Raw genomic sequence first — 23241 nt, 5'->3', positions numbered from 1 at the left:
CACTGGCTCCAGATGGTTGGGAGTAGTTGGTACTCTTGTGCAGTACTCTGATAAGAACGGTAATGCGGGATGCAATTTTGAAATGCCGGTACATTCCGTGTGGTGGGGGTAGGAGCCTGAGAGGGGTCTCACTGTGTCGGGAGGGTCGTGCCGTTTTCAGTCGTTACCGTGGTTAAATTACTCGCATAGTGGTGTTTAAAAATATAAAATAAGCAACCTTATTTTGAGATAGGTTTAGTCAACATAAATTGGTTAGAAGAAAAAAAACATAGTTTTATTATTAGGTTAATTGTAATTGTTGTTAATATTGATGTTTAAATACATCTATTTGCATTTTAATTTTTTTTTAGAGAATTCAATTCTTGGAAGGGGAAATCAACCCATTTCCCGACATCAGATAGACTCGTTGTCAAAGATAATATATACTATCAACTTTTGATAGCAATTACACATACACACGTAGACATATAACTTTGCATATCTGTGTAATTGGATGAAATAACAGTTAATTTACGAAATAAATGTTGGACTTACAAAATCGGAATTTGGCTCAGTTGTTGCGCGGTTGACTCCAGTCCCTGGAGAGGAGGGTTCAATCCTCATTCAAACCAAAAAATATCTTTTAAATACATCTATTTAAATATTTTTAAATGCACATATTAAAAGAAAATCTTTGATTTTTAATTATATTTATAATTAGAATGCTGTGTGATACAGAATTTTTCAGTAGCCCTGTACTTCAGAACGTTTTGAGAACACTGGGCATGGCAACAAAGAAGTCGTAAGTCGTGCACTTATTCTTTCCATGTTTATTGGCAATTATTACAGTCGTCATCAGTCATCATGCACAGGTTTAGACGTTCCGAGAAAAGCAAATAGACTCTAATACTTAAGTACATTAGTATCCACAATAATTTAGAACGTGAGCCCGTCTATGCGTCCAGTAACACGTTGAAGTGACTAGGCGGTTATTACTAAATACAATAATAATTATTGCGAATATTAATTCCGTTTTTCCAAAAGGGAAGTTTTATAGGAAAGTAAAATTTTTACAATGGAGTTTTTTTTTAACTTCTGAAATCACTAAATTGTAAGCTAAAGAATTTTTTTTAGCTGCCGTAAAGCCGTATCATTTTGCCGTGAAAATTGGATAAATTATTGTAAAAATGGTACCTACTGTAGAATACAAAAGTGTAAATTATTGTAAAAATGGAACCTACTCCAGCATACAAAAGTGTAAATTATTGTAAAAATTGTACCTACTTCAGAATGCAAAAGTCTGAACACATTATTATATTTTTGCAGTCTTCCCTTAAAAAATGAAATGAAAAAGATTTAAATGTCCACGAATAATATTTTCGGTAACCGGGCAACTCGGGACAGTGGCAATTCAACCCACTTCAACACACTCGTTACAACTTCATAGACATTATTTGTACAGCGCCCTTGATGTGATTTTGCACAAAAATGGCGCTATATAAATCATCCAAATATAATTATTACTATACAAAGCCATGAAGAGTGATGAAAAAATTAAAAATAATTACTTTATCATCACTTTTCAAAATTGTGTTGAATTTCCACTGTCGTTGCCAAGGAATGAATGTTTTCTTAGTGCTTATTGTAACAGTTTGCATCTAACAATAATTATTATCTTAGAGATCAGTTTATAGCTTAATGAACTCGGATAATAATGACGACAGTTAAATTTTATGGTTTAAGTACAAGAAGAGAATAATAACATAACACAACTGCGTCAAGCTGAGGTATTGTGATTTCAGGAGTAATTGAGTAATCCAATTTAATAGTGGGTACCTACCTTCCCTTTGTTTACCGAATTTAACCAAGTGTACCTAAACTTCCTGCGCTTCGCCGGCCATTCTGAAATAAAACAGATTTTTGCGCAACAGCTAGCTATAAACTTGGACCAATTGTTTTACCTTCCTTCATGCAAAAAACTGTAGTTATAATAATTGCTATTATGGTATAATTATCTTGTTAGCGCTCTGAAGGAATCTACAGCCAGCTGCAAAAGATACATGCACTTGAGCGTGTTAACTGTGCTTAAAATGTATTAACAGAATTGTATTTGTACACGATCTCAAAACATAATATTGATTCAGGTTAAATCAACAATAATTACTATCGACAATTCTACCGTCTATAATATATGCATTCAGAGTTGTGAGAAAATGTTGGACTTGGTTTTAATGAAAAAGAAACCCCAACAAATTAAAATTTAGCCATCTATAGGAACCCACCAAGCATTATTTCGAGGAGTGTTACTAGTGAGGTACTTGTCATATACTGCTAAAACAGTGGTTGGTGCCAATTTCAACATAATTCCAAAAAAATAAACCTACCTTATTATTATGTTAAATTATTTGGCTTTTGCTCTTCCCTTTTGGACCAACATTTTGGACGGCCTTATAATGTTTATCATCAGGTGGGATGATTGCTCATCTGTCCTGATGTTGACCACACTATTGATCTTGAGAATTTACATATCTGATGATAATGAATTGACATTTCTTGCAAAAGTGAATATTGCTTCTTTTACTCTTACGTTCTCAATTTATTATTATATTATCCAAACAATTTTCCAGTTGTTATTTCTCAGTTAGAGCCTTGCTTAGTATTTTTTTTCTACTCTAATCAAACCTCATTCAAAATGGTCTTCCCGCTTTTAAACTCTCATTACACCCTCAATTCCGTAAAATCAAAATAATCTTATTAAAAATAATAATATTAATTCGAGCAACTTTAAAAACTACTTGCCTTTCCTTTCGGAGCCATCTTTGAAAAATTCTTCCCTTTAAAAAATAAATATAGAACACTTATAATGAAGGGTGATAGAAAACGTCTCTAGAAAGTGACACCAGAAAAATCCTTAGTAATTTTGGGGTTAGGTCGACGTTAGTACAATTCTTCAGCTGACGGTACCTACCCACAGTCCACAGTACTTACCTAGCTAGGTAGTCGGAGTAGCTAGCGGTTGACCGCGTGATCTGTCAAGCAGGTACTGCGGGTCACCTTGACAAGGTCACGGATGGTCACCACTCGGTGGTCACGGGTCAACATGTAGATTATGATTTTAAGTAGAGTAGAAGTAAGTGCCTACTTATGAACGTTCATGCGCCGCTCATGAAAATGATTGATATGACTTTATTTGTAGGCATGTACATTGTACATAGCTCATCACAACGTCAATTTATGTCTTGTTGAAAAACGTTCATTAAATGTTCGTTTTGTAGATTTGTGTGAAAAATTACATTCTTGACTTTTTATATGCTAGAGGTTTCAATTGGTAAAATTGAAAACCCAAAAAAATTGTTCTTTTTAAGCTCGTACCATGTGCAATCATTGAGTAGAATTACTGCTCCCAAGAGCTCATCACATGCACATTAATAGTAAGCAATCTCATAAATTGATGCATTCTATGAAATATTTCGTTTTGTTTTGCAATGCTACCTACATTGCTACGGAAGTTCGATTTGACGTCATTGAGTTAAATATAATACTAGTGGGTCCCCCGCACTTCTTCTGTGTATTACAATGTTAGTGTTAAAAAACTACTTTACATCGACGTTCATTCGACTCCATATCTCATTACGATGGAGAGATACTGAGTATTCCTCTGGTATCCCGCACTTCTTCTACTATTTAAACATCTCTAAACACTCTTGGCACTAATATCAACAAACTTTGAAATTTTCGATATCGGTCGACAATTTTTTGAATTTTGAGAGCACTAACATACGTAGGCTCAATTTTTATATATTAAGATTAGAAACCTGTTAGAATTTAACTCAACCATTTGAAAATGTATTTTGTATTATAAGACGTTGTCCTGCCACAGACCGCCTTCTATGTAGGGAAGTAAAAAATTGTTGTGTGTATTTTTAGATATTAAATCGCCAACTATATTTCAAGCTGGAACCAACTATACACATTCACATAATTTCATTGAAATCGGTTGGACGGTTTCGGAGATTAGCGTGTACTAACACAGTGACACGTGATTTTTTTTATATATTAAGAAAACTATACATACCTCATTGTTTGACGTAGACAAAAACCAACAGGAACCTGAGTTGTTTGTAATTTGTACGAAACCGTCCTTATGAAGGTAAGGAACAGGTATTATATAACAATACTTAAATCATTCACATACATAAATAACTTGTTCATGAAAATACCAATACTTTAATTGTAGTCATTTTTTGTGTTATTTATTTCTAAAATCTACTCTCTTAATATTATGTCGAGGTAAAAATAAACGACTACCTACCTACCTTCATTTACAAGAATTTTACTGTTCACAATGATAATACTTGAATGGCTAAATTGATAAGCTCTAATCGTGTTGTATTTGTTGATATTCTCCATTCTCTCAAGCAAAAAAACTTTTATTTGTTTGGCGACATCTTTGAGAACATGTTCAAACTATTTACCAAACTCAGTGGAGAAAAGTTTGCGTGAATTTACGTAGAGTGCAAAATTACTATTTCGTGGAGTGAATCTTGGCTAACTTGTTTCAGATTTAAATTCATAGCTGTCGCTAGACCGTTATGAAAATTGTTATCTGAAATTATACAGATGGCGTTAATGTATATTTTTTGGTAAATTGAGCCAGTGAGGTCGTTCTGAGGAAACGCCTGTCTTTTATGCACACTGATGTCGCCACTGTCTAATTATATTGAATGACGATGACCAAAGCCATCAACATTTATATAAGTTTGCGTAAATTTCGGTAGAGTGCGAAATTGTTTTTCATTTCGTGGAGTGATTCTTGGCTAACTTGTTTCAGATTCAAATGTATAGATGTCACTAAACCGTAATTAAATTACACAGATAGCGTTAATGTATATTTTTTGCTAAATTGAACAGTGAGGTCTTTCTGTGCCTCTCTTTTATGGAAACAGATGTCGCCACTGTCTAATTATGCAAAATGACGTTGACCCAAGGTATCATGAGAATAGTTTTCATCAACTTTTGAAAGATGGCAGGCGTTCCACAATTTCTCAACGAATCTCAAAATAAATTATGGAAATATGTAGTAGAATAATCTAATCAAATTTTATCCTAGGTCTACACGACTCCTAGTCTATTATAAAATGGATATTAATATTATTTTAGCCAAAAGATTTACTATAATCTACAACAAATGAAAACTTACAGGTGCCTACCATACAAATATGTAATTTTAGTAACTTGATGCTCTAACTAAGTAGGTAATATAATTATTTTTAGAATCATGTGGATGCATAATGCCTTTATAAAAATAAAAGGTTTTTTCCCCTTAAACCGTGCACCTGCTCTTACCTGAATATAAAAGGTTCGATGTTTCGTTTGTGTGTTAACGTTTTACTATGTTTTGGTTCTCAATTCTAATATTACTCAATTCTAATATTATTTACCTTCTACACAAACCTCACCCAAACACGTAACATAGGTAACTATACAGGGTGTTTAGGCACGTACTTGACTTTAACCAATGATTCCCGACATTATTAGGAGTAAAAAAAAGTAAATTAAGTTTTGATTTCCTGTAGCTTTTTAGATGTTTTTTAAAAAAAAAATCTTCCACACGTCGTCACAGGACACTCAGCCGATTTAAGGAACACGCACTCACCCCATCACCTTAACTGTCCAATACCTCCTGATTTTTTTTTATGTTTTAAGTATAATTCAATGTAATTAATAATTCAAGACAAAATAAGAACCATGTGAAAAATATTCTACAGACAATCTTATCAAAAAAAAGTTTCCTTTCCCATAAGTGACAATTTCATCTCTAAATATATACTTTATATAATTTCTTTATTACTATGTTCATTATTTTATATACGTTTTAGCTACCTACATTTATATCACATTTAACAAATATGAAATATAATTATTTTTTACTTTCTCGCTGCTATGTACTTACTTTCCTATATCTCAAAATACATTGTAATGTACTTTGGGGGACAGTGTTATACTTAGAATTATTAAGAATATAAGTCGATCGACATAGATGGTAGCAGGGGTTCTATCTCTAAGCCTTACCTCAAGCTAGTTCTTACTCTTACTCTCTCATTCACTCTCGAGGCGTGGAGTCAGCTATCAGTTTCTGCTACCATAATTCAGACCGAGACAAGGGGTTCAGTAAAGACAAGGGAGTCAGTTTTCAACGTTATATTATAGCAAATGGCAACGTTACAAGATACAAAGGATTATCACATAGAACATATTTTATACACATGGGGCATAGAAAACATTACAGGTACAAAATATAATCATAACTAAGTTCAATCTCTCTCTCTGAATTTATGTTACAAAATCGGCACTGAGTTTATGAAAGCACATGGAAATTGGATAGGATGGTCAAGCTTACATGGTTCTTCAATCGGTGAGAGAAATGTGGGCGGCCATTGTCCACGTTTAGAGTTTTTTTTTCATTAATCTCTTTCATCCAGATTTTTATTCTTTATTTGTAATAATTTTTATTACTTATGAATAACTACAATAATTTACTGTACACTCTTTTTTCAAACACAAGCTAATGCTTCCATTTAAGGGTAGTATTCAAATCTCACAATATTCACAAATACTATTTTATACGTAAACCTTATTTTTAAAATTGTCTCCGGAAACCAAAATTTCGTTCACATTTTTACTCCAAATAATGTCAGGAATCACTGAGTCAACTCTCTTAACATCCTGTATACGATTTTATTAAACAGTAAGTTTTTTTAGAAATCTTCAGAGGGATTTCATATTATATTCCAAAAGGGTATAAAAATCTATGTATATAATTAGTGACCGCATGGGAGGTTTTTTTATGGAAATAACTCCTTTCATAAAGCCATTCCTCATAACTCTTAACGATCATTTTGATATGAAAAATAGAAAAACGAATTATACCAAATCCGCTCTTTTGTCCATTGGTCATTAGCTTCCATTACGTAGCTAGTTTCAGGCATTAACCCAAAACCTCCTGCACTAATGATCAGAAGCCTGAGGAAAAACCCATTTGTTATTTCGGCCAATCGAAGCTCATCAAGCATTGCGTGAATCATGGCAAAAAAACAACCAGGTAAAATCCCCGGCTATTTTAAATTAACCAGTTTTTTGTTCATAATACCTAGGTACACAGAATATTCATTACATTACAAATTAAAATTTGACAAAGACATTTTGACTTTCAACTTTCAATCCCGACCTGTCTTTTTGGTAAACTTTACAAGTGTTTCCTTAGGTAATTAATAGGTAGGTAGGTAGGTAATTGATAAATCGATTAATTATTGGGAATTTGTTAGTATCCAGACTTAATATTTAGTTGTACCTAATGATTTTATCCTTGACTCATTTGTCGGTAATTTTTAGCTTTAAAGAAGACTATATTTTAAGTCATGTACAGCGTTAAACGTGTATTTACCTACGTTATGTATAATATAATATTATTTTGATCATTAATCCTAACCACGTAATTTACCCAACACACGTGATCAACGAGGTGGTAAAGGAAAAGTATGTATATATCTGTAAAATTAACAAAAATCGACAAAATTTAAATTTAATAGTTCCTATCTACAATGCTACCGCCTTTTGTACCGTCGCAAACCTAGTTAAGAAATATCTTATTAAAATATGTATGTAATTATTTGAATCATTCATATTATTTAGTCTACAGGTGGTACGGGACAAACCCGACATATTTATTAGGAAAAGAGCACGTGTTCTCGATATATTCTGAATAACTAATATTTAATCCTGAAATTGGCATGCTATCAATTTTATTTAGAACGATAATTTTTCTCTAAGTATACTAGCGATTACTAAGCTTCTTTAGAATCAAAAATTTAGATTTCAGAAAACCAAAGTTATTAATATTTTTCTCACATGTCGGCACTGGATTCAAACGGTTCTAACGTCCGTCTCGTCTGTACGGTGCTGCTGGAACGAGGCGGAGCGCGTACCACGTCATCCGTTAGGTTGTAGGTATTCAGCGGTGACGAGTGATAATTTTTTTGTTTGTGCTTAATTGAAAAAATACTTTTTTATTTCCAAATAAGCTCAACAATCGCTGGTTATGTTAGGTTAGGTTAGGAGCGCGTACCACGTCATCCCGTAGGTTGTAGGTATCCAGCGGTGACGTGTGATAATTTTTTTTGTTTGTGCTTAATTTAAAAAATCTCTTTTTTATTTCCAAATAAGCTCAAAAATCGCTGGTTAAAGTCTCTCGCGTTCGTTCTGATACACTGTGCGTAGTATACCTATAAGAATTAGGTATTATTATACTCGTAGCAAATATACAAAACAAAACAAAGGTTTTCCTTTTCTTTGTGGCGGATTCAATCCGTCAAAGATTAATTAGCACATAATGTTATTCCATCAAACAAATTGTTGCAAAATCAAAAAAAATATACTATAGATTGCGAAATATATTTTTTAAAATTATGTTCATTCTTTTGATGAAGTGCAAAAAACAAGCAAATTATTTTTTTTGTAATAATTTCTTTCGGATTTAATAATGCTTAAATAATAATTCTATAGGAATACTAACATATTCAGAATGTCCGGTGTTGTGTTGTAAGATCAGTTTTTTGCCTCAAAGATGGCGGCCATAACCATAAGAAGTTTAGCGCAATAATAAATTTATAAATGATTTTTGATTGATACGAGCAATAGAATATTGACATGCCTTTTCATTTCTTTACTCTCTCATGTATGGGTTTTTCTGTAAACCTTTTTTTAATAATTGACGAATTGAAGAACTTTGTAACGAAGATAAATATCTACAAAAACTGTTTTCAGGAAACGGTTTTCGGTAATACGACAATCTTAAAAGTTAAATGCAGTTCAATGTTACTAAGAGAGTAAAAAAATTATGTGAAAGTCATTCGGGAACAGTGCAAATTATAAATTCGAAACTTATACTTAACTTTGCAGTCAGTGGTGTTGCTATTATGCTACGTATACATACGCGAGCCGAACTGCCGAGCTGTACCTTAACTTATAAGCAGGGCCGGCATTATGTAGCATCAAACAAATAACCGACATACTTAAATTTAAATCATCACTAAAAACATTTCTTTTAAACAAATGTTCCTACACCTTAAATGAATACCTTACATAAATTAAATACCTCTATTTTTTTATTTTTTATTTACATACATTTGTTAACATGTAATTGTTGGGTTATGTAATATAATGTGTATTTGTTGGGTTAGCTGGAAGAAATAGGATGTAACCTATAAGCTATACCCTTTGTACTCTGTATTTTTGTGCAATAAATATTTTTTTGAATTTTAATTTATGCACAAGGCGCAACTGGAGCATTCCGCTCCGGGGGTCGAGTTGCCGAGGCGCCAAGACGCTGATATAACCTAAAACCAAACAGTCCTAACACACCGCCCTTGAGAATATTTTTCATGTAAAAGGCGCTACACAAAATACAAATCATACGAACATTATTGATTAAAGTGATCACCTACCTAGACGTCTACTGGTTTTGACAAGGGGCGCAAAATATTTTAATAGCGCCAGGCGCCGCTTAGCTCAGGTCCTGCTTCCTATACCGTAATTCGTGTTTTGTAGCTGTAAAAATAGTTCTTCCGTTCGTTAGTTCCTCCCCTACTGCAAAGTTATATGAATCAAACTGTGCACTTATTATGGTTTTGAGAAAACAGTCGGCAATAATTTTTGTTTCGTATGTTTTTATTTTAAATCCGTGGACATTTCAGTTGTTCGTTGTTGTAATTTGAAACCGAAGAAATACCCAGCTTTATCATTCCTCTTACGTAAGGTATTATAAGGTGTAATGTAGGTATGACGGGGCTGCGTTGGGCCGATCAGTGGGGGATTTAATAATCCTCTTACTCGCTCTTACAGCACAAATGGAATATGGCGGAACAAAGAAATGTCACGGCCGATATTGGCCGACCCTGAAGGCGCGACGTTCGAAGAGAAACCCGAGGATCGAATGACCAAGCCATATCTCAATCAGTTTCCGTGTCCTAAACCAGTTTCACGCACACTTAAAACCGCTGGAATTGAGTTACTGCACGCATGAGGTCTTGTAAGTTGAGCTTCGAAGAATGGCAAACCACGTTTCTAAAATCCACGCGATTTTAACCAGATGCAAGCAGTTCAAGTCTGATCAAACCGCTAAATTGGGTGCCACTTTGACAAAATGTCTTTTCAACACTTGCGACATAAAAATTACACTCATAAAATATCGTTCCTTATTGCGTTAAAGTCTAACCTTATATATCAATCGTACCTTTCACTCCTGGCGTATATATTATGTAAGTGTGAGCATGATTATCACAAAGGAAAAATAGCAATCAGCTGTTTCATAAAAAGGTGTAAATTATTTGTATGGCTGTCACAATGGTAAGCATGACCACCGCAAAAATAATGTTAAAATGCCAATGTAAATGTAAGTTACTTCCAAGCAATAAGGGCGTTAATTCCTCATTTTTTGATATATTGTGAGGGTGAATAATCGGTGAGAGGCAGGAGATGGGAAGATGACCGATAGGCTACTCATATCAGGTCACTAAACAACCTAAACACGGATAATGCCATTTGAAGCAAGTTTTTCATCCTGAATATGTTACATTTATCAGAGAATATTTATCGCTTTGCCGAATATTCTTGATAAATTCAACCACTACTTATTTAAAAAAAATATATATATATATGTATTTGAATTGCTGTTTTAATTTAAAAAAAATATTTGGTTTACTTCGCAACAGTTGTATAAACACAGTTGTTCTAATGCGTTACGTAATTTCGAAGAAGCCATGTTGCGTTATTATTGGTGCAAAAAATGGCGACAATTTTATGTAGGAACTATCCAAGTAACTTGTAATTACTATTCCAGCCTTGGGATTCGCTTGTCTATATTGGTCTATTGAAATTAAAATCACCGCGTCACCTGAAAACAGGGATGTACCTGCCTTACGCAGAAAAAAAACAATAGGTACTTCCGTGTTTAGTAAATAACTTTAAAAAAACTGGCTTCTCGTTTGACAGAGTACCGTCGGAAAAAGATAAATCTTTGTTAAAATACTACTTTAAAGTTTATATTTACTCGAAAACAAAGAGGCCTAAATTTCTGTAATTAATAATGTCTATCCTTCCTGTCTTCATCCGATTATCAATACTTTTTGATGGATTTTCTCTAACTGAGCAATTTATTAACGGAACAAAGTAAATGGCTATATGTCATATTTTTGACATGTCAAAATACATTTCTTAGTTCTATTTCTCATGATAAGAATGACAATAAATAGTTGCGTTGTTCTCGAAACATCAGACAGAAACAAACTGAGAAAATTTCAAGACATCAGAACTCACCGTTTATGAATTTTGTTCATCCAGAAAACAGAGTTTATGCTAACATTTAGATAATTCGGAAATAATGAAACTAATAACGTAGTTTTTAATAATGGTTCTAGTAGATCAATATTACGTTCTGAATTTCAGTGAAAGCCTCTCACTACAATTTAGAGGTTCAAATGTTTATGAATTTTAGTAAAAAATCGAATTTTGTACTTCTCACTGTGCAACAGAACAGTTAACAAAAAATAAACGCAAATAAATCAAGAGCATATTTTTTCATTAATTAATTTGTCTCAGCCCTGTTTCGACAATACCTGCCTCCTAGGTAACCACTGTATCCATCTGAGCTCAAGACGAACGCGGATATAATGTATAATAAATGATTCCAATTCAAGGTGGTACGACAACCTACCTACAATTAATTCAATGCTCTCCAAATAGCAAAACATTAAATACGATACTGCATACTTTGTGAAAAAAACTATTCTTTTAATAGAATTGTAGTTTTTTCATGGTCCTTCAAAGATAATGGGGAAAATTTGACTTATTGGGGCAGTGCTCCCTAGCTTAATACTATACCTTTAGTTGTATTTACTTTCAAAAGCATTGTCACTCTGTTCATAAGGCAAACAGTTGTCACACGTTAACAGGAAAAATACGTTAAAATAAATACGTTGGTCCCTGAAAACTTGGAAATGATGGTTATTACTAGTATTGTACGGGAATATCACAGAAAATGACAAATTGGTGGCTCTAAGATCACCTGGTATGATTTCTTAATAATCTCTTAATAGTATGAAGCAAAGTCGCTATACGCGCTTGTCTGTTTATACGCTCAGTTCTTCTAAACTAGGCAACGAGTTTTGATAGGGTTTTCACTATCATTTAGAGAATTCTTGTTTATTTCGGAAGATTTATTTTTATTCATGCATATTATATTTATAAATATTAGAGAAAAGTCGATGTTTGTAATCAAGTTGTAAAAAAATATTTTCGGGCTCTTACATTGCTAACACTGGCTAAAACTTATGAGATTCATCAAAATAATGTACTACTGAATTATATATGTTAAGGCGATGCACTTTTTGGTTTGAACATTTGGTCGCCTAGAAATGTTTCAGATGCTTAATTAAATAATGCGAGTAGAATACATCTTTTTGAAATAAAAATAATCGAGTATTTTTGAGATAAGTCTTTTAATAAGCCCAGAAAAAAATAATGTATAAGGCCTATGAAAACTGTCTTTAAAGTTGATAATCTCCTACTTAAGAACCCATTTTCGGTTATGATTTTATTGTATAGATTGGCAAATAAAGTTATTTATAAAATGATCGGGAAAAAATTAAATATTTATGCCTGAACATCCACAAAATAAAATAAAAGGCACTTTTTGGCCATGTTTTTCTCTTACATAAATCAAAACAGGTGGATGGTGTTAAGCGGGAATTTAAACCTTATCGCCATCTACATAAGGGGTTTTATTGATAACGACTCGATTTAAAATATTACACGACGTAGGGCATCGTCTTAAAAGGCCTCACAACTTCAAAACTTTACCCCTAACCATTTATAAGTCCCCGAGCAACGCCGGATACACGTCAACTAGTTATTGTATTTATTCCAGTCATAATTAAACATGGAAAATATACATAAATAACTAAATTTTTATTTTTAAAGTATTACCCACAGACATAGGAATTAATAGACGAGAAGATAATGGCGAGGGGTAAAATCAACTGTTGAAGAACGAAGGGGGTGAAGCTGACTGTGATTCGTCAATAAATCAATCTGACAGTAAATAGGCATCTCGCATTATAATATCACCATTTACTTCTTAAAAGTAAAATCTGCTTTTGAATGAATAGACATTTTTACATGGGAGCGCAAATTACTCGCCACGTTATGAACTAATTTGCGAAGTCCAAATTCGGCAAAGTAAATTTCTTCTGTTTGCAGAGTCGTAGTTAGTTTCAGAGTATTTAGTTAAGACACTTTTACAAATGTTTCATAATTTACTTACCCCAGTAAACAACGATGAGCACACTTGAGAATCGCTACATTGTGATGTGATAGTATATGTTTCTAAAACTGATCCATATAATACGGTGTGAATAAGCTTAAAATAGAGTAAAATAATGCTTACTTATGGAATGTAATACGACAATTGGGTTTATTCTCTTTTTCACATCTATTTTTACAAGTTTTCATATCACAAGTCAACATTTTGCCGTGTTATTTCGTAAAATGAACCGATGATGCCTCGACTATAGTTCGCACAAGAATGATGACGTCACGTTTTCAAATTTCACTTGAGGCCATACGCGAGCCCAGCCGGCTCCAATGGAACCGGTATGGGGAGTGGGGATAATACGCTTTTAATCACTTAGGGCAGGTCTACTAATATTCATATGTCTATGGAACCCATTCAAATGATTAAATCTCTGTTTAAATTTATAACAGTTTGTCATAGAGTGATTGATAAAATATTCCTTTGGAAATGTAAACTTACCAGCGATCGGATATATGTAATTATACATCGATTAAAATTATTCCAATTATCAATTAGTCACAAATAGTTGCATAAATTACTCGAACACTTGTCGGCGTCATGTTAAATGTATCACTTAAATAATTAATTTCTTGTTTTCGAAAAGAAAAACCTGATTAAATATGAATACATGATCATTAAACCTTGTCAATACCCAATACTTTTATGATATTTGTAGTGTTTTCCGTTGTTAGTATTATTCTAATGTCCTCCAAAACACCTTCCATTCTTGCTTTAGACGTTTTATTACGTTTCGTTATTATTTAAATTATATTTTTACCAGCCATTACTATTCAAATTAAATGAATCAGGTTGAGTTATAGTAAATATTAAATAATTTGTTTCATCTGATAAGCTTTGCCGTGTTTATTACTTTCACCAAAGACGTCAGTGCCAACTATCATTTTCAATGACATATTATTTGTATGAACCTTGTAAGATGATTCTTGTCATGTTAGAAAAAACTTTCTTTTTAACTTATTTTTAAGATTATACCAATAAATCTAAATGAATCATGAAGCAGTACAAGACACAGAAAAAAAAAGATAACGGACACAACTAGGAATCGAACCCAGGATCTCTTGTCTTAATATGTTAACACCAAGTATCCCATTTAAATATAAATAGTGTATGTTTATCCGAGACACTATCTAGGTTCCAAACCAATTTAATTAGAAACATTGTTTCCATGAAAAAGGTAGATGCCAAAAATATGAGAAAAAAATTGTTGTAAAATGATATTCTTATTTCTGAATTTGAAATATGAGTTCAACAAATATGACAATTACTAAATAGGTCCCAATGGTCAAGTTGGTGAAGACGCCTTTCATGGTTAAGATGGTTAAGACAAGAGATGCTGGGTTCGATTCCTAGCTGCGACCGTTATTTTTCTATGTCTTGTACTTTTTCATGTTTAGATTTATTAGTATAATCTTCTTCTTCAATGATATACATGTCATATTAGTTTGAAGAAAAATAGCAATTTATTGTATGTGTTTGGGGAATTTGGATTGGTATATCCATGATAGGTAACATACAAGAACCTTAGATAGGTACTGAGTACTGATATTACATTTTATGGGGTTCGAAAATAATGGGAAATGTACAAGGATCCTTATTACCTATCCCATATCTTGATGAAGTTGACTGTGTTTTAGGGGGACTTAACTAATCTATGATATCACAAAACTTTTGATTTGAGATATGCATTGACGTCAATGCTTTGTTTTATCTCGATTCGTCCATGTGAATTGTAATTAGTTACATTTTTTAATATAAAATCTCATCTAATATTTATAACATGCAAACAGCACTTTCGTGGAAATTTTTATTGTAATGCTAAAAAAACACATCAAAACAACAAATGGTGTGCGATTACAACCGACAGCTCCGTCGTCAAACAGATTTCTGTATGTAAAATATATATTGTTAAAATCTATTTATCCGTGGTTGAGTGGTTACGATCCTGGGCTACGAATTCGGAGGTCGCGAGTTTAATTGCGGCGTGTGCAAAAAAAAAATCATTTGTGTTATTTCGCCATTTATTAAATTATGGTAAAAATATAGTATTTTAGCGTCACATTCCAGAATTGTAGATACTTTCGGTTCGTACTGGTGAGACTACCATTCAGATTCGAAACTTTGCTTGAAATTGCTTTAGCTGTGTTTAGTGACTATATCGGAATAGCCAGGTAATTCCCCATCTCCCTCTTCCCCATCTAATTTTCTCCCCACTCCCTTGAGCCTCACAATATTCCCCGACTGGGGATGCCATAGTCTTACTGGCTTGAGAGCAGTTGGGACTCTTCACTATAAAAATAAAACAAGAAAATCTTGTCATATAATGTATATTATATGCCAAGTAATAATTGCCTTTGTTTGTCGCATAACATGACGATAATTATGACTTTATGATCATTAGTTTTACTGGTTATTATCATATTTTATTGTAAAATAATATCATTTAATTTTAATTACTAATTTATAATATTTTATCTTGATTTTCTAATTTTAGATCCATTTCCATTTGCGTATCAGATGATCGTTCATATTAATATAGCTAATATGAATCAGGGACAATAATATAGCAATCATATTGTATAAGGTTCGAGTGAAAAACTGTATAGAATTAATAGTTATGATCTGATATTTTTTTTGTAATCTTTCATTCCGATATTGTAATGTTTCGTTAATATTGTGATGACAAAATGTGTGTAGTGATACACATTTTATTGCAAAAATGTATCATTTTGGCGAATATTTACTATCCAAGCTTTCAATATAATTCTATATCTTGCGCTAAATATAAAAAAAACGTCACTATTTGCCAAGGGCTTGGCAATATATTAATAGCACACGGGATTACACTGTATTATGTAATCAAATATTATGAGAACAATACCAAATGTCAGGTGTGACGTAATATCACCTTTAGTGATGTCATTTTATTGGATTATAGATATTGGAACAATATTTATTGGTAAATGGAACTTGCTCAAACAAATGGCATATATAGAGGAAAATTATATTTTATTAAATTCCTATGTGAAGAAACTTCTTTACCTCCATAGAGTGCTATTTTATCCATCTGATATATATAAATATATTATGTTGATGTTTACTACCATTTTCCTACTGTATTAATAATAATCGTGCTTTCGACATATCGTCATATCGTTCACGATATGGCGATAAGGCTTAAATTCCTGCTTAACACCATCCGCCTCTTTTGATTTATGCAAGAAAAAAACATGGCCAAAAAGTGCCTTTTATTTTATTTTGTGGATGTTCAAACATAATTTTTTTTTATCAGTTTATAAATAACTTAATTTGCCACATTATACAATAAAATCATAACCGAAAATGGGTTCGTAAGTAAGAGATTTTGAACTTTTAATCAGTTTTCATAGGCCATTAAACTATTTTTTTCTAGGCTTATAAAAAGACTTATCTAAAAAATACTCGATTATTTCAACGACAAAGACGTATTCTACTCGCAGTATTTAATTAAAGCTTCTGAAACATTTTTAGGCGACCAAATTTTCAAACCAAAAACACATGATTTTGCATTACTACGTATGGCATCGCCTTAATTTATTATATATTATTGTATGTACTTTGTGGGATTGCACAAACCTCCCCACACTTCGGAATAAACAAATTATTATTATTGTAAAATTACACTAAAAAGTGCATTGTTTTGTTGGCAATAGAGGTCGCTACATGTAAAATATTTATTAAGAAGAAGCTAAAAGCCAAAAATGTGTATATTCTTGGTATACCTTATACTGTAGGTAATAGGCGTTAAAATCGCTTGACAAACGGAGTCAATAAACGTTCGATTTCAAGCACCAAACTGGTTTTGATTAATTTTTTAAATAATTTTATAAGAAAGCAAATAAATTTAAATAGTTTTTTTTAAAGTTGTTTCCTTTACGCGTTCATACTTTTTTGTAGTTTTTTTAGTACTTTACATTTACTATTAAAAAATATATTTTTTTAGTAGTTTACATTTTTATATTTTATTGAGTATTTTTTAAATTTTATTTGTATTCTACTCCAGCGAAACTATAGGAAAACCTTCAATTTATATTATGCTTTTATATTCTTTGTATTCATAATGTAAACCAATTCGTTATAAAGATTAATTAAAATAGTTCGTTTGGTTGAGTTGGAAAAGGGTTTCATAAATTAATATACTACAGTGATAGGTGTTATTTTTATGAAATTAATTTTAATGTTAATGCAGAAGTTGATTGATTATAATGCCTATATTAATCACTCAATAATTTTTTTTACACAAAATCTAAAAGTGCATAGTGATTTTGTATTAGGCACCTACATTAAAATTATTAAACCGAACTGCGTAATGCAAAACTGATCACCGAATAATCATTATCAATTTATTATTATTAATTATTTTTATCCACACACTTGATTTTTGGTTTTTCCATTTAGGTTTACATAAAAACACAAAAAAATATGCATTGGTTAGTATAAATCATTCCATACATTCTACTTTCCGTACAAGTGTGCTCAGGATATAATTTTAGGTCAACATTTCGCAATTATTATTCTTCTTACATACGTACCTACATAATTTTTTTTCTATGGCAACTCCAACGTTTCATTTTAAATATTGTAAATTCAGAACTCAACTGTTGCGAACTATTGAGTCCTTTCGATTTAAGAGTACCTACTCGACACACTAGGCATAATTACCGATTTCAGTGTCACCATCCACAGACAAATTACGTATCAAACTCGTCAATTCCTCGCCTGCGTAGTTTAGAAAATGAATATGCCATTGATATCGACATTTTGAATGTATCGAATAGCGAAAGTACTTCTATGTCAAGATATTATTTCTGATAATCTTAGTTTATGATAATAATAATAAATATTTTTTGTCATTCAAATTGTAAGCTACTATGCAAGAAATTATTATTTTTGCAACCACTGTTAAAACCCTTATGTACGAAATTGTGAACATTTCAATGTACCCAATGTAAAAGCCCCGCAGGGGTAAAGTTTTACTGTAGTCTGTTGCTTCTTCGGCGGTCGTTTTTTTATATAACAAGTCTATTAAAGCGATGCACTACGTCGTGTAATATTTTAAATTGAGCCGCTATCAATAACAACCCTTACGTAGATGGCGATAAGGTTTAATTTCCCGCTTAACACTATCCGACTGTTTTGATTTGTGCAAGAAAAAAAAATGGCCAAAAAGTGCCTTTTATTTTATTTTGTGGATATTCAGGCATAAATATTTTTTTTCGATCATTTTATAAATAACTTAATTTGCCACATTATATAATAAAATCATAAACGTAAATGGGTTTATAAGTAGGAGATTTAGAACTTTAAATCAGTTTTCATAGGCCATTAAACTATTTTTTTCTAGGCTTATAAAAATACTCTAATATTTCAAAGGGGAAGATGTATTCTACTCGCAGTATTTAATTAAAGCATCTAAAACATTTCTAAGCGACCAAATTTTCAAACCAAAAACACATGATTTTGCATTACTACGTATGGCTTCGACTTAAACCAACATCCAAAAATCGTGTCAACCACTGTTCAAATTCAAGCAGAATTCAATATTTTTCAATTTTAAAAGCTGATTGAAAAACCACGCCAGGACCGTGCTAAGCTAACTGGAAGAGCTAGTGACTCACCAGCTCATATGAGATAGACTCACTAGTGACTGGACTCTGGCGTGTAAATACAATTACTATAAAATACTAAATACGTAAATAATCTCAGCCAGCGCACCATGAAACCATAGCCAGACTATCTCGAAAATGCGAGTTTGCCTAGCGCAGATAATTCGTGAGTCATGAAGTTAGGAAATTGCTTTGAATCATATTTAATAAGGCCGCTTCGAGTAATACGTTACACAATCACATGGAACAAAATGTTTTCCACGATGAGTCAAATTTTCATTGACCAGAGCAGAAGCATATTGTTTACATTTTCCCAGGATTTGCCGTGCGTTATCAGGTAGTAGGTTTAATTATCTACCTTAACGACATCTGTTTGCATTAATGAATTTTGTGTTGATGTTTTTAAGAAGCTTCCTAGAAATATCAAATGAAATAACACAATAAAATTTGTTATACCTGCGAGTTAATGTCTTGTTTTTCATATTTTTTTGTTTTGATCTTTTTTTCGAAGAACTAATGAGCCAGGAAAATGACAATGGGTTTTCCTGAGGATATAGACGAGTGGCTTGGTTCTGAAAATGCAAAGTTTTATTATATGAAAGTGTAAATGTATTCCCTATGTTGATCGAACTCATATTTATTTTGTTGATTACATTTTCTAAGTCGGTACGACCTGATACGCAGAAAGATAATGTTAACATACCAGTATTAAAAATTATTTCGTTATCAGTTATTTTCTTTTTTTATTTGTGTTTTGAAGTGTTTTTATTCTTGCAATTGATTGAAATGAAGTCATTCATCAATATTATTTAAAAATTTCCATATACCATTAATAAGTACAGGGTTTTCCAATAAGAGGTATTATTTTGATATTCAATCGTAAAAGATCAATGGTTTCGTTGCTTGTGTGGCACGTAGCGCCGTCTTGTTGAAAGTAAACGTTGTCCAGATCAATACCACCCAATTCCGGCCATGAAAAATCATTAATCATCTCTCGATAGCGCCATCCATTCACCGTAACTGTTGCTCCAGCCTCATTTTCGAAAAAGTAAGGTCCAATGACACGGCCGGAGCATAAACCGCACCAAACAGTCACACGTTGAGAATAGAAAGGCTTTTCATTTGATTCACTCAAGTGAATTTTAATAATTTCAATGCGTTGTTGAAGCGTGTATTGTCCCATTTTTATTAATGGCGTAGTTTCTACTTATCAAATGTCAAAAAATGACAGCTTCAAAAGTAACATTTACCGAAATAGCGGGCTATTCAAAATAACACCTTTTATTGAAAATCATTTATGTGTAAGGATCACTAGGTCCTTTGACAAGTATGGAAATGCTTACACTTACTATGTAAGTAGTAAGTACCAAGATGGCTAGGTACCGATATCTCCACACTAATGAGATTTATAAGCACGGGTAATTCCATCGGTAAATAACAAGTCTTATGACATTTACCCGTGTACAAAGCCTTTATAAGGTAGAGTATTTCTAGGAGCAACGATATTGATTCTTCAATATACGTCATGTTTTCCATTGAAACTTTTCAATAATATTTTTAAATTATGAATGTCTATTGTTTTCAATAATTTATAATCCTTATGTCAAAATAGTAGACCCAAAATAATTAAATAATTAGGAATAATTTGTATGTAGACGACGATAGTTATAGTACCATATGTATCTGGTTTTAGTACTGCCGCCCCGAGAACCATTTATTAACTAACAACTCTGACATAGGACAACCCAAGTAGTCCACTACGTTTGGTGAATTAGCAGGAGTGCCCGAGTTCCCAGGTGCCAGGGGTGTGGTTTGTCTAGGTCTTGATGGCGGATGCGTCAGAAGGCACTGGTTGAGGTAGACCGTTTGACCTCTTCAGCAGGACTCTATCGATCCATCGCCAGGACACACTGACACCCAGATTCCTACCAACCCCTCATGCCTATTTCCTTCCTAGAACTTCCTTTCCTTCATTTCCTTAAAAAGAACCTCCGCACGCCATTCCCTAGGCTATGAGAGAAAGTGTTGAGTTAATGAAAAAAATCTCAATAATGTAGTTTCTCTCAGTATCATTATGTACCTACTACTTTTGGTTTATATTATTTATCTACTTATATGCCTTTTGACCTTCTTATGTGAATAGCCATGTAATATTGACAATATTTGATGTTCCCAATACTAATTATATGTTGTCTTTTCAGATTCAGAATTATCAGGACTCTCGCATCTGGGTATGTTTTATTTATTCTCACTGACCACTACTTATCAAAAGACTTTGACATTGTTTTTTATGTTATTGTTAGGACAACTGTTATACAGTAATACGTAGAATATCATTATCTTGTAACCGCAATCAATTTTTATTAACATGAAATAATGCGTCCAGCGGAAAACAAAACCAAACGTTATCTCTACTGGTTTCGGGTAAAACCCAGGGATTATAGAATTATAAATCAAATATGTATAAACAAATCTACGTCAAAACTTATCTTTTTACATAATATGAATTTTGTGATGAAATTTCGATAATAATAAAATAAATTAAATTTGAAAAAATCTTCCATCCTGAAACTAATTACAGATAACCTATATTTTATTATCTTGAAGCGGTTTTTTGTTGTTTAATTAATTAAAAATTATAGTAAAATGATTTCTTAGAAGTTCAACTCATTTAATTATTCAGTACTTTTAAAAATTCGATAATAATTGAACTATAATATTAAATATCTTGAGAAAATTCACTTTACTATATAAGTGTATATTTTTATAACATTGGTGTTACAGGTTGAAATGTTTATATATTTTTAAAAGGTACTAATCACTTACATTATTTAATGCTAATTGCATGATTTTATTGCTTGTATTATGTTTTTCCTCCTAAAAACAATCCGGACCTATTCAAGACGCACATTAATAACTTCATGCAGCCCCTACCTCAACCCGCCTCACGAAGCTGCCCAACCGGGTGGTGACATAGTCCCCCTGCCTTTACACTACACGTACAGGGGCACTCGTGTAACGTGTCACATAAAAAATAAGATTAAAAATCGCCTTTCTTGAGCTCTGGTACAGATAAACTGTTTGAGAACTGTATTGATAGTGATTGGTACCATACGTGCTCAATTTATTACTGTGATCAATAATTGGCTATTCAATTGAAAAGCATTTCAGTAATCTATATACACAATAAATTTGTCAGTAAATACGATGGTACTCGTTAGGAATTTAGGCCCTGTTCGTGTACTAGGTAATATAATTTATAGATGAAATTTTATGTATTAGAATCCAAACTAATATATATTTTTTAATTTCAACAACTCTAGAGAAGTATATTTAATTCCACACTTTTATCTCGATTTAATTCAGCATAATGCGGGTTTTTTATATTTACGTCAATCACGTATATGTTTTCAAATACGTCATTCAAGAAAAACTTTTCTTTTATGTTTTAATTCAATAAAAGCATTAAAAACGAATCTTTAGTCTAATGCGATGTACCCAATGATAAACATAACACATTATTGTTGAAGTTATAAATCAAATGAACATAAACTAATTAGGATCTTATGAATGGTGATGTATTTACCTTTTTTAAATTGCTTGGGTTTAACCTTTCATTAAAATCTTATTGGAAATATTGCAATGACTAATTGGAGGGCACTATAAAAGTATTATCTATACACGTGTTTAGAATATTTTATAACGGTAGTGTTTACAATTTTTTGGTTTAATTTAGTGCATATTGAATATAAAATCTCAACTGACGTGTAAATGTTACGTGATAAATATAACTAACTAACTATCACGGCGTTTCTCCGCGAGGGTAGGCAGAGAGGACGGACGTCCAAACAACTCGGTCTTGGCACACACTTCTTGCCTCATTCACATTCATACATACTCTTCTATTATTATTACTCTCGACATGGCCCGACTCAACTATCTGATTCACTTAATCGTGCTATGACTTCCTCGGGCGTCCCCGACTTCTGCTATCATTCTCATGATAAATGTAATGCATGTAATTATTTCTAGAATCTATTATTGTTTTTAAACAATACTAAGATTATGTAGGCTTGTAACTTGTAATATTTAAATTATATTAATGTTATGATTGAGTTAGTTCTTAGGTGTATCATATATCAATAAATATATCAATAATAATAGCATTTATATACCGTAGATGTATGACAT

The 23241-nt window shown here is 32.3% G+C and overlaps 1 protein-coding gene across 3 annotated transcripts in view; it reads left to right on the top strand.

The window, feature by feature from the left end:
• LOC149423015 (uncharacterized) overlaps window positions 1-23241 on the top strand; it is a 380033-nt gene that overhangs the window by 213277 nt on the left and 143515 nt on the right. For all 3 annotated transcript variants that reach the window (XM_089632432.1, XM_089632431.1, XM_089632429.1), the window contains exon 4: window positions 21252-21281. In XM_089632432.1, coding sequence (XP_089488558.1) covers window positions 21252-21281 — 30 coding nt within the window. The remainder of the gene's footprint in view (window positions 1-21251; window positions 21282-23241) is intronic.

Source organism: Hesperophylax consimilis, chromosome 6 (assembly GCF_061612785.1).
Source record: "Hesperophylax consimilis isolate HC1 chromosome 6, BYU_Hcon_1.0, whole genome shotgun sequence".
In the NCBI taxonomy this organism is placed as follows: Eukaryota; Metazoa; Arthropoda; class Insecta; order Trichoptera; family Limnephilidae; genus Hesperophylax; species Hesperophylax consimilis.
This window is presented reverse-complemented; position numbering and strand designations above follow the sequence as displayed.